Source organism: Thalia democratica, chromosome 2 (genome assembly GCF_965202585.1).
Source record: "Thalia democratica chromosome 2, ktThaDemo2.hap1.1, whole genome shotgun sequence".
NCBI classification, from domain to species: domain Eukaryota; kingdom Metazoa; phylum Chordata; class Thaliacea; order Salpida; family Salpidae; genus Thalia; species Thalia democratica.
The window spans coordinates 39,484,842-39,504,002 of NC_139166.1; the positions used below are offsets into that span (position 1 = coordinate 39,484,842).

The following is a 19,161-nucleotide window of genomic DNA, read 5'->3' on the forward strand; positions in this document are numbered from 1 at the left end:
AACTTTTAACCCTATTTACCAAAAAACTTTTTTAAATACTTAAAAATGACTTTTCTAAGCATAACAAAGCTAATTAAGTTGGAGTAAACAAATAACCTTACAAATTCCGTTGTTCTTAAAATATTAATTTTATAGACTATGTTGGGTATGCAACTCGATGATCGAGAGGTCTTTTTGCGTATCCAGGTCCTTGAACCAAAAAATATTTAGGAATTTTTAGTTTTTGTTCAACAAAACGCTTATAAAAACAAGATGTTCTTTTTATTATGAAATTATAAGCCTTATTAAATGAGTGCAAAATTTCTACAAATCAATACGTTTTTTATGAAGTTACTTAGAAATATAAGTTTAACAATTTGTTTTTACGTTGAAAAACACAGACTAAATATAATCTAAAACAAGTAAATGTTGTATGAAATCATTCAACAATTGAAAAAAAAAAGTTGCTTCAAAAATATAGTATAAAATTTTCAAGTTTTTTGGTAAACTTAGTTAACTTTATTAAGATTAACAATTGAAGGCTTTCTTAGATTTACTAAACTTTCTAGCCTAAAAAAGTTTAAACATTAGAATATAAGAAATATTATAATACCTTTTGGTATAAAGATTTTTTTTTAATTATACACTAATTATAAAAGCAGTAAATAATAATACACTAAAACTCTCTAAAAGTAGACTTTAATTTGTATTTAAAACAATTTTGCTACTTTGTATTCTTGAGTTGTTTTACAAAGTTTTGAAATTTTTTACCTTTGATTTTTTATATATTATCGTACTTATTAGTCATTAACTTATCGTACTATTTAATTAGTTTAAAATCTATATGATTATTTAGTAACAAACTTTAACATTTTATGTTTAAGTATGTTTAAAAATGTTAAAAATAATGCTATTACAGCTACAAAGTGCTGAAAATTATAAAACTTAGTTTTCTTTTTGTTAAAACTAATAAGCAAACTTAAAAAAATAGTTTTAATACAAGCTTAATTTTCCTACAAACTATTAACATTTATTTCTTAATCATTTGAATAGAAAGTCTTATAAATCCTCCTACCTTAAAAAGCACTTTTAAAAGCTTTGGTTACCCACCGTGTTAAAGTGACGCCGGTGCTAAAGTAGAGGCAACTCGAGCAGAGGCAACTCAAACAGAGGTAACTCGAGCAGAAGCAAGTCGAGCAGAGGCAACTCGAGCAGAGGCAACTCGAGCAGAGGCAACTCGAGCAGGGACAACTCGAGCAGAGGAAACTCAAGCAGAGACAACTCGATCAGGGGCAACTCGAGCGAAAGCAACTCAAGCAGAGGCAACTCGAGTAGAAGAAACTCGAGCAAAGGCAATTCGAGCATGGAAAACTCGAGCAGGGACAACTGGAGTAGGGGCAATGAAAGCACCTGCAACTCAGATTTTTTCTGCACCACCTAAAAAAAATACCACGCGACGCCACTGCTTACAACCATGTACTTTACCCTCAGTCAACGCAGGCTTCGCTGGCTCGGTTATGTTCTGAGGATGGGTGCTAAACAAATCCCAAAGTCTCTGTTATATGGCGAGTTGGTCGTTTGGCAAACGCAACCGAGGTCGTCAAAAATTAAATTTTAAAGACGTATGCATGCGCGACCTAAAAAGCTTGAATATGAGAACTGATAAGTGGTGTTGCTTGCACATGACTGCGCCAAATAGAGGTCTACTGTACAAAAAGACTGAAAAAAAAGGGAAAAATACTTTAATAAACTGAAGAATATGAAATGAGAAGCAGATTGAATTTTGTTTATTTTTATTTTTAGTTATTTGCATTCTTATTTATTGACTGTTTGTTTTAATTTATTGCATCATCGTGCTTTATATTTATTATTATCATTTATTATATTCTCTAAGCACAACTACTCATAGCCGATCTCAGCTGATAGCGGGCCTTTTATTATTGTTATTAGATGGAACATTATTTTAGAACCAAAATTAAAGAAGCTTCTGCCTTTTGAAATTAAAGAACTTAAGTAAAAACCGTAAAAATTGTAACATAAAAGGAATGATAATAAAATTCATTTTAGTTAATTAGAAATAAGCCATATGAAAATAAAATATAGAAATAGATATGTATTAAATTTGCTTCAGGTTCTTCAGCCTACTTTATATATAAATTTTAAAAACAAATAACTTTCGTTTGCTTTTTGTTTTGTAGATATTTGATATTTTTATAAATATTCGTTTAAAACAGATTTAACTGAAAACTAATTTTGAGAAAAATTGTAATATTATTTGCTTTATAAAAACTTTGTTACTATCGTATAATTTAAAAATAACTGAACCAAAAAAAAGTTACCCTTAAAGAATACGTTAGTCAGTAAGTTAAAAGAAATAAGTATAAGTTTAATTTATATTTGCACTAAAGTCGCCGAGAGTAAAAAACACGCAAAAAAAATCGTAATTTTCAAAAGGGCCCCTACTACAAAAGTCAAACAGATTTTTTTTTCATTCTAAAAAACGTTCTTTTGCTTTGCTTTGCAAAATAATTTACATCGAGTTGAAGTTTGAATTTTTATTGGGGCCCCTTTAAAAAATAACGCTTTTTTTTTTTTTTTTTTACTTTATAAGTAAAATATTTCACGAAAATTAAACTGTTAATATATAATTTTTTTTAACATGTTTCTTAAACTAAGCTTTATGTTGGGAGCTTTAGAAAAATACCAAAAATGGCTATTTGAGCCAAGTTAACGCTGTTTTTTTTTACTCTCGTGCAAAAATGTCTGCTCATGCATAATTGACCCTTGGTGCAAAGTTGTCGTCGTGCAATTTTGTTCCCTTGTGCAATTTTGTGCCATCGTGCAAATTTGGCTTCGTAAAATTTTGTGCATTCGTGCAATTTAGACCCATTCCCTTTAAAAAAGTATGTTTAAAATGTTTTATTTTTTAAACAATCGCAATGTTCAGTTGTAACAAATTCGCCCTTTGTTATTAAATTATACTTAAGCTTTCGGCCATTTTCGTTATGTGTTAGCGGTTTATGTTTTTATTGTTTTTTCCGATTTTTTGTACGAGCATAGATTTTCAGAATACCTCAAATTTCCTCTTTTTCCATTTTAGCCTCACTTTCTCATAGCACATCTTTCTTATTATTTATTTTAAAACCAAACTTTTTTTTATGTTTAGTTGAACGTTTCTTTGACTTTCAAACAAAGTAAAAGAAAAATTTTATTGGGGCTTACTTTTGAAGCAGCGGCCCTTTGAAAAAATGGTCATTTTAGCATTATTTTTCCCTTTGCAGTAGAAATACCAAAAAAAAAAAAAAATTAAAAATTTTTTTTTTTTTAAATTAAAGGTCTTTATATTATCTCAAAGTTATATATAATTTTTTTTTAAATTTCAACTTAAAATGAAAGATCTGGGCAAAAATATGTTTTTGTGTTTTAGCAGCACTTAGGACAACACTATTGTTTTGCTTTATTGAGACAAAAATATCAAAGATATTCTCTTTTTTTTTATTTATTCTTGCTAATTAAGGTTAAATTAATAGGTTATTGTTTTATTTTTTTTCTTAACCTGTTGTACTTTGTTTAGTAGCTTGATATTGTGGACATCATCCTATTAAATTAAAAATGGACTTTGGTTGTAATTGTTAAAAGTTAAAATAATTAAATCCATGAAAAATTATTCTATTAGTTTACATTAGTTTGTTACACTGGTAATACTTTCTAAAAGACTAATGATTTATGACCAATATCAAGACTAAATAATACCTCTCCCCCTTTGACCTTAAGATTTAAAATGAGATATATTTTTTTTTGGTTAGATTACTAGATAATTCAGGATTCATTGTGTTCATAACTTTGTTTTTTTATGTAAAACATTGTTAGAGTACAAACATTTTGTTTTGTCACATCACAACCACAATTTAAATAAATTTTATTACAAAACCTAAAATTACATGAAATTTACTTGCCGTTTTTACTCAAAGCTATGATATATGCCCAAATTAATTTTTATCAAAAAATATGTTTATTCCCCCCCCAAGCCTATGGCCTTTATAAAATTATAGACATAAGTATTTATTATTTGGTTATCATACTTGTCAAGCTTGATTTATTTGTTAGCATACTCCTGAATAAGACTCTAATGGTGTTATATCACCATTTAGACAACTTAGTCATGTGCATACAACAAAGTTTGTTAACAATTTTATAAACATATAATTATATTATTATTCATTTTAAAATTATATCAATAAATTTGAATAATAATACATAATTTCAATTGTTATATAATTTAGTTTTTATCATCAGTAATTAATAATAAATTTGAATGAAATTTTTGAATTCTATATAAACTGGCTTGCCGTTTTTACTCAAAGTTATGATATATTTGACAAAATTATTTTTTATCAAAAAATTTGTTAAACCCCCCCCCCCCCCCAGCCTATGGTCTATCATACTTGTCAAGCTTGATTTATTTGTTAGCATACTCCTGAATAAGACTCTAATGGTGTTATATCACCATTTAGACAACTTAGTCATGTGCATACAACAAAGTTTGTTAACAATTTTATAAACAACAAACCAAAATAACAGTGATGCTTATTAGCTTCAGCTGAATAATACAATTAATATTATTCAACCTACTAGTCAATGTCACCAACGCAGAGGTTAAGCATCCTTGACATTGATCATGCAGTAACTAAACAAAAACACATGCAAATAATAAAACAAATAACCATAAACTTTTTTTTTTTTTAATAAGATCTATTATTTTAACTGATAGTAACAAAACACATTAATCTAAACTTATTATTTCAATTTTTAACAAATGCTAACAAGCAAGTTATAGTAACAAAACATTTAAAAATAATTTTTTTTTAAATGGCAACTGCAAGTAACAAAACAAACAACTTTAAAATTTAATATTAAAACTTTTAGGAATAACTAAGTTCGGACCATCAAAGTCTTTGCTGAGTTCAGCAAAGACTTCTTTATTTTTATTGTATAAAAAAGATTTTACTCTATTAATTAGTATTTTTAATTTTGAGGGTTGTACATTTAAATCCAAATTATAATAATTAAAGGCTACTAGCTTATAACATTCACCCACAGGAAGGGTTTTTAAATTATTAAAATATTTAGTTTCAATAAGGGATTTGCATATTTTCTCTAACTCAATTGGACTTTCTCCTTTTCTTCCTCTCTTTATCTTTTGAAATGGCATTTTTTAAATAATTTAATGTAAGTAAAAGTAAATTAACTAAAAAGAATAAATTTTAAAGCAGCTGTGATTGAATTAATTGTAATAATAATATGAAAAATGATAATAATTTTAATGCCTTTTGATAAGTTAAATACAGCCACTATGACATTTTAAATTTGAAAAAGTGTCATTAGAAACTGGATAGGAAATTCCCTAATCAATAATTTGTGTTTTGCAAAACTTGAAGCGGCTGGTTTGTTAAATAATTTTGTTGTACTTCTCAAAGAAAGACCTATATAACAGTTTTATTAGCTTCAATAACTATTTCAAAGCATTAATTGATATTAAAAAAGTGTATATACTTGTTAATATAGGACTAACATTAATTAGGAAATAATAAATATGGATAATAAAAATAAAACCAAGAACATAAACTACAAATTTACCAATTTTTTATGTTTTTATGTTTTTTATGTTTTAAAATTTATGTATTGAATTTTATTTATAACTAAACTAAAAAAGTATATATACTTGTTATCATAGGACAAACATTAATTATGATACAAAATTTGAAGAGGCTGGTTTATTAAATAATTTTGTTGTTCTTCTCACTAAATGTAATATACTATAAATGTTTTAGTATAAAGACCTCTATTATATTTTTATTAGCTTCAATAACTATTTCAAAGCATTAATTTGTATTAAAAAATTAATTTCATTTGTTAATATACGACTAACATTAATTAGGATATAGTAACTAAGGATAATATAAAAAAAATAAAGAACATAAACTAAAATTTACCAATTTTTATAGATTTAATATTATAAAGTTTTTTTAAATTTATGTATTTTAATTTATTCAAAGTTAAACTAAAAACGTATATATACTTGTTATTATATGACTAACATTTATTAGGATATAATAACAAAGGATAACAAAACTAAAATGAAGAACATAAATTGAAATATATTCTTAATTGTTAAATCAATAAAAATATGTTAGTATAATCAATTATGAATCTATTTTGTAAACATAATAAAAAGTCTAAATAGACAAATGAATTTATTTAGTTATTACGTTTATTCAAGTATAATTCACGCTATTTTATTCACCTATTTTGTTATACAAATTTACTTATGCGTTTTTTTCGTCAAAAAAGTGTATTAAACGTACGTTTATATGAAAAACCTGATTGATTTTTATTTTTTTGTTTTTTATGTAAAAAGACCTCAATTCAATTTTTTTTTTAAACGTTGTTGTCCTAATTTATACTAAAATTTTTTGTTATCGCTAAGTTTTTTCCATGAAAACAGCTTAACTTATAAATGAAAAAAAATTGTTAGAGAATAATATCTGATAAAAAAATTTTGATATTTACATATAAAAAGTTGATATTTGTTTGACGTATTAACGATGTTTTTATGTTCATTTTAAGTACAAACTATATTTAATGTAATTATTTTAGGTGAAAATAATTAAGTTATAATGTCTTATTCTATATCTTTAATTTATTTTTTTTTCTTATTTTTTTTCTGAGTTTAAGTATTAAAGATCATTCACTATTGATTTTTATATAATTTTTTAACTAAGAGTACGTTCCTTTTTAATTACTTGTTTAAAAATTTGTTTTTTATTAGTATTTATGAAAAAAATCAATAACACTTATCGGTTTTTATTCAAAATACAAAAAAAAGAACTAACAAAATTATAACTTAAATCAGTTCATTAATCTGCATAAAAGCGCACAAATATTTTTAAAATCCTTCTAACATTCGAAATTCGCAAGTGTATTTTTAAATAAAGTTATTTAAGATTTTTAGTTAACATTTCTTTGATTTTTTAGTGTTATAGCATATTTTCGTCCCTGCTTTCGTTATAATTTGAAAAAATTAGAAAACCTTTTTTGCTCTTTAGCGCCGCAAACTTTTGTCGAATCAGTGACTAATTTGTGGAATAATCAGCAGATGAAAAACAGTGATATTTTATAAAAAGGTAAATTTTTAGGGGTCGTACTAAACAAAGTACAACAGGTTAAGAAAAAAATAAAACAATAACCTATTAATTTAACCTTAATTAGCAAGAATAAATAAAAAAAAAGAGAATATCTTTGATATTTTTGTCTCAATAAGGCAAAACAATAGTGTTGTCCTAAGTGCTGCTAAAACACAAAAACATATTTTTGCCCAGATCTTTCATTTTAAGTTGAAATTTAAAAAAAAATTATATATAACTTTGAGATAATATAAAGACCTTTAATTAAAAAAAAAAAAAATTGTTATAATTTTTTTTTTTTTGGTATTTCTACTGCAAACGGAAAAATAATGCTAAAAAGACCATTTTTTCAAAGGGCCGCCGCTTCAAAAGTAAGCCCCAATAAAATTTTTCTTTTACTTTGTTTGAAAGTCAAAGAAACGTTCAACTAAACATAAAAAAAAGTTTGGTTTTAAAATAAATAATAAGAAAGATATGCTATGAGAAAGTGAGACTAAAATGGAAAAAGAGGAAATTCGAGGTATTCTGAAAATCTATGGTCGTATTTTTTGTATGGTCCGATTGTACATGTTCCGGAATTCCCAGTTTTTTGCTGACTTTCGACTTTCAACTTTAAAACTTTCAAGAAATTGTTCTTAGTAACAACAAAATAATATAAACAAAAATAAAAAACAAGAAGTATTAACTAGTTATCCTAGTAACAACAGGGTGATATAATGAAAAATTAAAAAATAAACACTAATCAAACAAATATAAATGTGAGATTGACCCTCATACTATTTATCTTCTATACAAGATTATACATTTACATTTTTAAGCTATGATTAAATAGAAAATTTTATCAAAGCTTTGTTTATTTTCAGATTTTGTTTAGAATTAAAAATGGCCAACAACTTCATTAAATTTATTATTGAAATTAAAGAAAAATTTCCAGAATGTATTTCAAATAATGATTTTGAAAAATTATTGTTAAAAAATAATGAATCTTTTCTTTTTATAAAAAAAAAAAATTAAAAATCTTGAAAATACACTTCATTTAGATTTTACTAAAGATTATTCATTTTTACCTCACCAGGACTCAACAAATAGTTTACCTAGTACACATGGTGGTCATGTTTCAGGTCCATTAAAATTGGTTAAAAAAGGGATGGTACCAAATTTTCCAACCTCTTCTAAAGTTTTTGAACCACTGAATATTCTGGGTAAGAGGGTTCTAGGTACATCAAATAGTCAAATAAATGTCCCAGGGCCAATTTCGGTTAAGAAAGGGTTGGTACAAAATTTAGTCAACTCTTCTAATGTCTTTGAGCCACTGAATGCTTTAGGTAGGAGCGGTCTAGGTCCATTTAAAATAAAAGTCTCAGGTCCAAATTAAGTAGGTACAAGCTATTTGTTGAGTCCTTATATTTAAATCTGATTCAAATAGAATAGAACCTGTATTTGCTGCACTTAAAAATACTATTTTAAATAATTTGAGTTGCTAAAAAACCTGGAATACTGGAATTTTCAAACTATATCACTATAAAACCTGGAAATTCTCTTATGTTGAAAAACCAGAGAAGTAATTTGTAAAAAATTTAATTAAAAAAAAAATTCTTGCATAGAGTTTTAATAGTTTTAGTTAAATATTTGTTGATTTAAAGTTGCAACAGCTGATTGTGAGTTCACATTTGTGGCAGTGACCACACAATTGGATTGTTGATGTATTTTTTGTTTCAGCGTCGGCATATACTTGCTTGGGAATTTAATCTTCATGATTTTCCCACACTTGGTGGTTTTAATGGTGAGTTTATAACCTTGTGAGTGTTTGCCAAATGACGTGTCACCAAGAGATTTTTATTTCAGTTTAATAGATAGTTTTTTTTTTGGCTAGTTTAATGTTAATTTTAAAGGGGAAGGTAGAATTACAGGTGATGACAACTTACTTCAAAATACGTTTATCGTTGTAGAAGGAACAATGAGACTGATGTTTTTCTACCAAAATTCTATTTTGACTTTTAGTTTTGGGCTTAATGATTTTCCCACACTTAGTAGATTTTAATTTTGAAATTTTAACCAAGGATTATCTACAGAATAACGTTCCCACCATGGGATTTTTCAAAAAAAAGTAATAACTTGCACCATATTTTTACTTCAATGTTTTTCAGATTTATACTAATTAATTGTAGTATAAAACAAATGGACATGACTAAAACACCAAAGCAAGTTGAGGAATATAGAATACAGTCAGCATTTGTAATCACAATTTGGCAGGGAGCCTATAGAAGCAAATCTTTGACCATCTCTATTGGTCGCTCCTCCTTGTAGCAGCGAAACAACTAAAGTACAAAAGACTAAAACAGGATGTTTGTTATCTAAAAGTTTAAGAATTATAATTTTGTTTATTTATGTTTTATTTTGAAAAACTTACTAAGTTGTAGTTCATCAAATATTTATAAAAAAAATTTATAGTTATTTTTCTGAACAAATGAACAGTTGAGATTACTTAACAAAATTTTTCATTCATTTTGTAAATACAATTTTGTTTTAACATAATTTTAATCAAAACAATGGTCTTGATTAATTTTAATTTAATCAAAAAATTATATTCATTTGAAAAGACTGTGCATGTTAATTATTTTCTAGAAATTTTTCTCGTACACTTGATTAATAACTTACAATATTTAATAAAATTTTTTGTCTTAATTTTTAAACTTGTAAAGCAAGCTTTTCTTATGGTCATAGAGTAGTCTAACATTTATTTAATATAAAATAATAATGGTTATAATATGCAAAATTCAACTATAAACTACAGCGCATATTTATTTAACTAAAAATATTTTCTGTATTTTTTTAATATGAATTACTTTTTTTTTAAGTTATTATTTTTGTGATTTTTGTTATATTTTTTCTTGAATCGGAGTACTACATTTTTTCCTTAATTTAAAGTTGTATGGTATTAACTCTATTAGAACCTATTGAGTTCACTAACTTTGATCGCTCATAAATCAAAAGTTACTTTGAATTTTCTTAAGTTTTTAAAAACTTCTGGTAGCTAAGTTGAAACTCTTAAAATTTGATAAACTATTGGTGGATCCCCCACCCCTACTGTTTTAATTTAAAAAATATGATTCATATTTTTTAACGGGTACTTTTCAACCTTGTTACATTTTTATGTTAAACAAAACCGAATTGTATAATAGACTCATAAAATTAAAAAAATTTATCAAATATTTTATAAATTTTCCAATAAACTAATTTAAGGGCATAGGGGGACTACAATTTTTTTTTCAAATTTTGTCTTTTTTTGTTTATAATCAGATAATATACTTTTTACACTTTACTGCTTGTTGGATTAAAAATATCTAAGAAGATATAAGGGACCAAAGTTAGATTCAGAGTAGTTTTTTATAAATTTTAAACAACTTGTTAGAAACAAACTTATAATTTTTTTTTAATAATAAATAATATTTTTTTTTTAATAATTTCTATCATAAAATTTTTAATGCCATTTTGTTTTAAACAAAGAAAGTTAAAAATTTAAATTATGAGCTAAAATCACTGATAAAATTTTAAACTAGTAATAGGTTGACTTATTTTATGATTATTAGTGTTTTTTATCTTAATAATATTGTTATTTATATATTTTTACTATTTATTTATTTTTTTTTCAAAAAGGAAAAAGTTATTTACTATTTTCAGTGTTTTTTGTGGTTGTTTACATTATTATTTTGGTATAGTTAAACTCATATATTTATACATTTATTCAAGTTTGTAAAAAAAAAGATAAACATGATATATTTGTTTTATACTATTAGTTTAAGCATTTTTTTATGAAAACAGCTTTATTTTACTTTTTTTTAAGTATTGCAGCTTTATTTTTTATGTTATTTTTTTTAATGTTATAGCTTTAATTTACTGTTAATTATTTTTGGATAATTTAAAATAAGTTGGTAGTAGAGTCGAAATTCTTAAACACATAAAAAAAAAAAAAATCAAATATTTTTATTTTATTTTTTTCTTTTGGAGAAAATTATTAAATGTTGGTTGTAAAGTTTAATAGTCTCATTTTTCATAGAGCTCTTCGTTTTAGAGTTTAAATTTCTTTTTCATTTTTAGCTCATTTTAATTTTTATTAAGTTTGGGTATGCAACTCGATGACCGAGAAGTATTTTTGCTATCCAGGTCATTAAACCAAAAAAATTATTGATCAAATTTTAACCAAGTTTGTTCTAAAATACATTTCATGATATTTTAAATTATATTGCTTTTAAAATGAAGGACGAGATAGGTTTTCAATGCATTTGTTTTATTTATGAGAAATTTGCCCTTAAAATTTTAAATTCTATATGGTTGTATCCGAATTATTTTACAAAAATTGTTATATCTCAAAATTAATTAGTTATTACTTTTATAAAAACTATCTTATAATATACAACTTAAGCTTTGAAATGTAAGGCTTATTTATTTATTTAAAATGTTAGAACCCCTTATGCCCTTAACATTTAAAAAATTTAATAATTTATATTTGCTAGTTACTTCTTTCAAAAATAATGTTATAAATTTTTCATGTTAACAAAATACTAGCTTTTGAAAAGAGGAAGACAAAATTTTAACCTTTTACTATGTAAATCGTTCGATAACCATTGATCTTGGTGTCAAATTTCCAAAAAAAAAACCGGTTAGGACTATTTAAAAATTAAATGCTTTTCTTTCTATTAAGCTGCAAGCTATAAATAAAAAAATTTAATCATTATACAATTATTACGGCCAAAATGAAACCTAAATTTTTCTTTTTATTAATATGTTAAAATTAACTTTATATAAAGTTGTTTATGTAAAAAATATAAAGTATAGTGTAAAAAGTGTAAATATTAAGTATATTTCAAGTATTATAACGATTTTAAAAATAATTAAAACAAATTTTACAAATTCTATAAAAAAAATACTAAAAATTTGTAGTTTTATGATAATTTATATGTTCAATAGTTAGCCTTGCTTGTATTTTTATATGCTTAAGTTGACTAGGCTATTTATTTCATAAACTATACAGTTTTAGTTATAAAAAACAAGTAAAATAATAATAAAAGTCTAAATTTTAGTAAAATTTTAGACTGTATATTAAATTTTAAGATTTTTGTTTAAGTTACTACAAACTTGATTTAATTAGCTTTATAATTAAAAATAAATTTAATCTTAATTTTTAAGTTCTTACTATAAAAAAGTTTTTATTGATGAAAATCGATTTTATAACGTAAATACCAATAATTTTCTCCTAAATTTTGTACTATAACCGAAATTTTAATTTCTAAACGTCAGTTTATATCTTTAATAAAAATATTAAGTCTATGTCATAACATTTGCTTTAAAAAATATCGTTTATTTAAAATTTGTTTGTCAACTGCAATTTTACTTTAAAACTAAAATATAATTTTTACTCATCCTTATTATCTGATCAAACTATTAATATATAATTTTGTTTAGTTATATATATATTTTTTTAATTTAAGTTAAACTTATTTTAAAAATTTAACCCTAAAAAAATAGTAAATATTTTTGTATCATAATATTAACCCTGATATAGGTGAAATATGCAAACTGAGTGTACTATCGGTTTGTATATTTAACCTTTCGAATTTATTTTTTCTCGGTCGATAAGCGTTTTTCAGATTAGATTTTGCAATATTATGGTAAAAATTGCAATAGATAATAATTATTTTTTTGTCTCTGATTGTTCAGTTATAATTTACTATTTAAACATTTGAAGTTTTGTCACTGATTTTAATTTTTTGAGCTTGTTTTGTCCCTGATATTAAATTTTAATCAACTAATGATAGTAGGGGATTTCCGGAATTTCTACAAAATGACTCGTGTTAGCGGTTTATGTTTATATTGTTTTTTAAGTTGTTGTTAATGTAAGCTGTTTTTATATATATAGTGCAAACCTTGTTTTTGAAAATTTATTTATTGGTTCTGTTACTTCATTAAAATGTTAAACTATTTAAAAATTGAAAACTGGTTGTTTTAAATTTATAAAGTTTTAAATTTAAATTAAAGTTGTAAAATAAAGTTTTTAAGACTATTTAGCTATTCTAAATTTTTTGTATTTATTTATTTAATACGGAGCAGGGAAATGTAGGTCAGGCCCCCAGCACCAAACGCTCTAAGCGTTTGGCTGTTAAAAAATCAACAATAAAAATAAGAGGAGCTTTATCTCTCTATCTAAAAGTAACCCCTTAACACAGGACAGGGTTTAATAGTAACTAAAATGCCTAAGAAATATATTGATATGTGTTTTAGCTAGTTTAAATAAATTTTAATGTTGATTAAAGTCCAATCGTCACTCAAGTGTGCTTTTGTTTAGAAAATTTATCAAAAAAATTTGCCGAACATTGAGATCTTAAAAAAGTTTATTTGAATTTTTTGTATTAAATAAACGCAATTTTCAGTTACTACAAAGCCTAAGAAATGTGTTTTATCTAGTTTAATATTAATTAAAGTCCTATCGTCACATAAGTGTACTTTTGTTTAGAAAATTTAAGAAAAAATTAGCCGATCTTTGAGGTCTTAAAAAAGTATGTTTAAATTTTTTTTTAAACTAACGCAATTTTCAGTAACTACAAAGTCTATTAAACGTATTGATATGTGTTTTAGTTAGTTTAAATAGAGTTTAAAAACGACTAAAGTCCAATCGTCACACAAGTGTTCTTTTGTTTAGAAAATTTATGAAAAAAACTGGCCGAACTTTGAGGACTTAAAAAAGTATATTTAATATTTTTTTAAACTAACGCAATTTTCAGTAACTAAAAAACCTAAGAAATGTAATGATATATGTTTTATCTAGTTTTACATTGATTAAAGTCCAATCGTCAAACAAGTGTACTTTTGTTTATAAAATTTATGAAAAAATAAGCCAAACTTTGAGGTCTTAAAATAGTAAGTTTATTATTTTTTTTTAGAAACAAACGCAATGTTTAGTAACTACAAAGCCTAAGAAACGTATAGGTATGTGTTTTAGTTAGTTTAAATAAAGTTTAATCTTGATTAAAGTTCAATTGTCACTTAAGTGTTCATTTGTTTAGAAAATTTATGAAAAAAATTGGCCGAACTTTGAGGTCTTAAAAAAGTATATTTAATTTTTTTTAAACTAACGCAATTTTCAGTAACTACAAAGCCTAAGAAATGTAATGATATATGTTTTATCTAATTTTACATTGATTAAAGTCCAATCGTCACAAAAGTGTACTTTTGTTTAGAAAATTTATGAAAAAATAAGCCAAACTTTGAGGTCTAAAAAAAGTATGTTTAAAATGCTTTTTTAATCAAACGCGAAATTAACCTATTTTAGTAGCATACTTACTCATGCGGAACGTTAGATTTTCGATTTTATATAATTTTATCCTAAACAAACTGTAATAAAAAAATTATTATCTATGTTAGTTTATTATTTATTAGATGATTGATCAAGTACACAAAAAATGAGCTGTTATGATGGTAAGTAATTGTCTAATATAAAATTGTCTTTGTTTTAGTTAAAATAAGGATATCAGCCAATTATTTATAATTTAGGCTTAAAAACTCTTAAGTGTGAGTTTAAGTAAGAGCTGTCATATGTACCTACAAGTTAACATTATATTTTAAAATTTAATATGTTTTAAAGCTTAAAATTATTATTATTATTATTATTATTATTATTATTATTATTATTATTATTATTATTATTATTATTATTATTATTATTATTATTATTATTATTATTATTATTATTATTATTATCATTATCATTATCATTATCATTATCATTATCATTATCATTATCATTATCATTATCATTATCATTATCATTATCATTATTGGTAATTACTTAGCATGATATGGCACCAATATCAAGCTGAAATTCAACAATATTGATATTCTATTTTTATTTACTACAGGGTCCAAATTTCTAGAATGTGATTTTTGTAAAGTAAAGACATTAATTAACAAAGTAAAGTATTGACATGATAAAGTACATAGCTGTAAAGTCTGCCCTAAAATTTTATTTACCTGTTTATCTTTCAAATTTAAAAGTATTTATTGTTTTGGACCTGGTAGTTTGAGTACATTGTCATCTTTTCAGACTAAGTTTTAAATATAGGTTACTCTAGGTCATAATTTTGACTTACTTGGTAGTTTTTTTTTTTTAAGTTAGAAAAACATCAGAAGAAACTCAATCTCCCCTCTGCAATGATAAACGTTTTCTGAAGGTCAAGCAAGTGAGTTTGTGCTCATCACGTGTTATTCCACCTGCCCTATCTTTAAATTTACTAAGAAAAATTTTTACCTTTTAATTAAAAAAATAAAACTAAATCTATCTATAAACAAAGAAAAAAACTACTTTTAACTAACAAAAAAAAAACTTATTCTTACCCTTTATTGAAAAAAACCCTGTGACACGTCATTTGGCAAACACTCACAAGGTTAAAATTTCAACATTAAAAACACAAAGTGTGGGGAAATCCTGAAGCTCAAATCCCCAAGCAAGTGCTGCTTACGTTCTGAACAAAACAACAATCCAATTATGATATCATTGCCACCAAGTGGTTCCACAATTAGCCGTTTAAAATTTAAGTAGCAATATACCATTAAGCAGTTTAATTTAAAAACAATAACTACAAAACAACAAACTTCTAAAAGAAAAACTTATTTAATTTATTGCTAGCATTAAGTTAACATAAATCTTGATTAATATTTAAAAACTTCACAAATAATTTCTCTCTTAACAAACTTATATTAGAAAAAGTAGAAAATCTCAACAGAAATGTTCCTTTATATAATAAAGATAAGGTAAATAACATAAATATTTAACTTAAATTTATGCAGAAATCAACAAGGAAAACAAAATATATAATCAATCTAGTTTATACACAAAGTCAAAAAAATAAGACAATAAAACAATATACTCAGGCATATGATTATAAGCACTCAAGTTTCACTTCTTGTAGAAAGTTAATAGAAAATTTTTATAACCGTATTTAAACTTATCTTTTTTATTTTTTTTTTAAATTTTCTGGGACACTAGACCAAAACCTTGGACCCAGATACTTAATAAAGTTTAGGCCAAGTCTTGTTCTAGGTCATAATTTTCAGTTATGAAATTTAATTTTTTATAAAACCTTGTATTATGTGAGTAAAGAGAACTAGAAAGAGTAAAACTTTTATGCTCAACATCAAATCCAGTCATACTATTCTGCATCAATTTACAAACTTGCAATTTAAACACATCATTCATACCTCACTATCCTTATTTGCATAGTAACAATTTGTTTCAAATAAATTGAGCAGCACCACCCCAAACAGATATACAATATTTTTTATGCGGATAAAACAAACTATAATACACCATTTTAAGTGTACTCACATCCAAATATTACCTCAATTTTGACAACACAAAACAACTTTTAGACAGCTTTGATTTGAGAGATCTTAAGTGAGCCATCCAATTCAGTTTTTCATCCAAAACTACACCTAAATATTTTATACTTTCAGTCTGTTCAAGAGCAAATCTATTTATGTTTACCATTTTTTAGAAGTATTGTTAAAAAGCAAGAATTTAGTTTTAGAATAGTTAATAAAAAGTTTATTAGCACACAACTGTACATCAACTTTTCTCAGTTCTTCATTAATAGAATCACTATGTTGGTAGCTTAAGCAGGCATCATCAGCAAACAATCTCATGCAAATCTCAGTAGAAGAAAAATATCATTTATATACACAAGAAACAACAACAGACCCAAACAAGAACCTTGCGGTATACCAACATTCACAACTTCACGCTCAGTAGTCGATTGGCTTCTATTATTTAAGTAGCTTTGTAGTAAATTTAACATAGATCCTTTAACTTTACAACTATTTAATTTTGACAAGAGTATTTCATGATTTACCGTATTGAATGCTTTTGCTAAATCTAAAAAAACAGAACAATTAACTATTTTTTTCTCACCTGCCTCAATCAACTCATCCACAATCTGATTCACAGTCAGCTCAGTTGTACTATTTTTCCTAAAACCATACTGCTTTTTATGCAAAACATCATTAGACAAAAAAAAATATTCAACCTCTCACACACTAAGGACTCAAAAATTTTTGAAAAAGGAGACAAAAGAGAAATAGGTCTATAGTTATTAATATCACTTTTTTTACCAGACTTGTAAATTGGTACCACTTCAGCATATTTAAGTGACTCAGGAAACACACCATACTCTACACATTTGTTAAACAGTTTACATAAATAAGGAGCAATAACTTTTGCACTTAGTTTTTCAAATCGTATACTCAGCACATCGTATCGCACACTTTTATTTGGTCTCATATTCCTAATGTACATCTCAATTTCACTATTGGTAAATTCTTTGAATACAAAATCATTACATACTGAACTAATACAAAACTCAAGATTATTATGAAAATCATTCTTTCTCTCATTTAACAACTTGTCAGCTATATTAACAACATTTTTATTCATTAAATCAATTACTCTTTTCAGGTCACTCAAAATCTTACCACTCTCGTCAAGTACACCATTTATTTTACAGCTCAAAGTAGATTTATTGGAGACAATATTATTAACAATTTTCCATAACTTTTTACTATTACCTTAATTATACTTAACTAATTGTTTAAAGTAAAGTCTTTTGGCTAATTCTATAAGTCTATTAAGTAAATTTCTGTATTTTTTAAATGAAACAGATTTTTTTTTGTTTGTCTTTTATTGAAAATTTAAACATTAAGTTTTTATTATTAATTGAATTAATTATACCCTTTGTTAACCACGGTTTGGCTTTTAATTTTTGTTCTTTTTTATTTAATACTTTAATTGGAGCATGATGATAAACTGTCCCACTAAAAATAGCTTCAAACTCATCCCATCATTATTCACACCTTCACAACATTCTGCATACAACCTCATATTTTGCAATTTTATTCTAAGGCTATTCAAAAACACCCCAACATCAAATGAACTAAAATCTTGAACATATTTCTAGTTAAAAGTTACAGTTTTAGGCTTCTCACAAATAATTTCACACACAACAGGCATATGATCGAAGACATTATAGTTCAACACACCAACATTCAGAACTTTGCAATCAAAGTTAGAGTACACATGGTCAATTAATGAATTAGAGGAAAAATCAGCAGATTACCTTGTTGTAGAGACAACAAATTGTTTTACACCTACACTAGAAATACAGTTTAAATAGCCAACAGTATGATGATTAAATATTAGCAAATTAATATTCACATCACCACCAATAGCATAGTCCTTTTTTCTCTCATACAAACAATCTAAAGCACGAAGAATTTTTTTTTTTTAAAGAGCAAATACAGAACTCGGATGTCTATACAAATTATCAACTATAACACATTTACTGTTTCCAAGTTTAACATTAATCCACACATCATCCACATCACATTGGTTTAAAGACATATCTTCTACAACCTCGTAGTCAAGACAATTTTTCACAAAGAAAGCAACACCTCCAGATTGATTACTGTTAGAAGTTCTGTTCACAAACTCATAACCCTCCAATTTACCAATAAAAGGTCTCATACTAGTCAGCCAAGTTTAACATACACAAATTACATCAGGCAAACCCTCAACAGAATTCAAAAATTCTTCAATTTTATATAAATTTGCATTTAGTCTTCTTATATTCATGTAAACAATACTAATGCTATATTTATTACCAAATTTAACATCATTCATCTTTTCTTTTAGAAGAAGCAGATTTATTAAGTTTAGAAAAACAATCATAATCTAAATTAACACACTCTGAAAAGGAAAGATAGAATTTTCACAATCATAACAATAAAATTTACAAATACCTATTTTATATTCACAAAGTTTTATATTTTTTTCAGTAGTACACTCAACATGGCATCTTTTAGAACATAAAAAGCAAGTTAGAAGATTTTTTAAATTTTTACAAGGCAATTTACATTTATAACATACAGTTTTTTTTTTCACAATTTTTACAAA

General features: G+C 25.0%; 1 protein-coding gene across 2 annotated transcripts in view; it reads left to right on the forward strand.

Moving 5' to 3' along the window:
• The first annotated feature begins 14,518 nt into the window (after positions 1-14,518).
• Positions 14,519-19,161, forward strand: part of LOC145829620 (inhibitor of growth protein 5-like) — a 38,922-nt gene continuing 34,279 nt past the window's right edge. For both annotated transcript variants that reach the window (XM_082937465.1, XM_082937466.1), the window contains exon 1: positions 14,519-14,636. In XM_082937465.1, the coding sequence (XP_082793591.1) occupies positions 14,621-14,636 (16 nt within the window). In that variant the 5' untranslated portion in view covers positions 14,519-14,620. The remainder of the gene's footprint in view (positions 14,637-19,161) is intronic.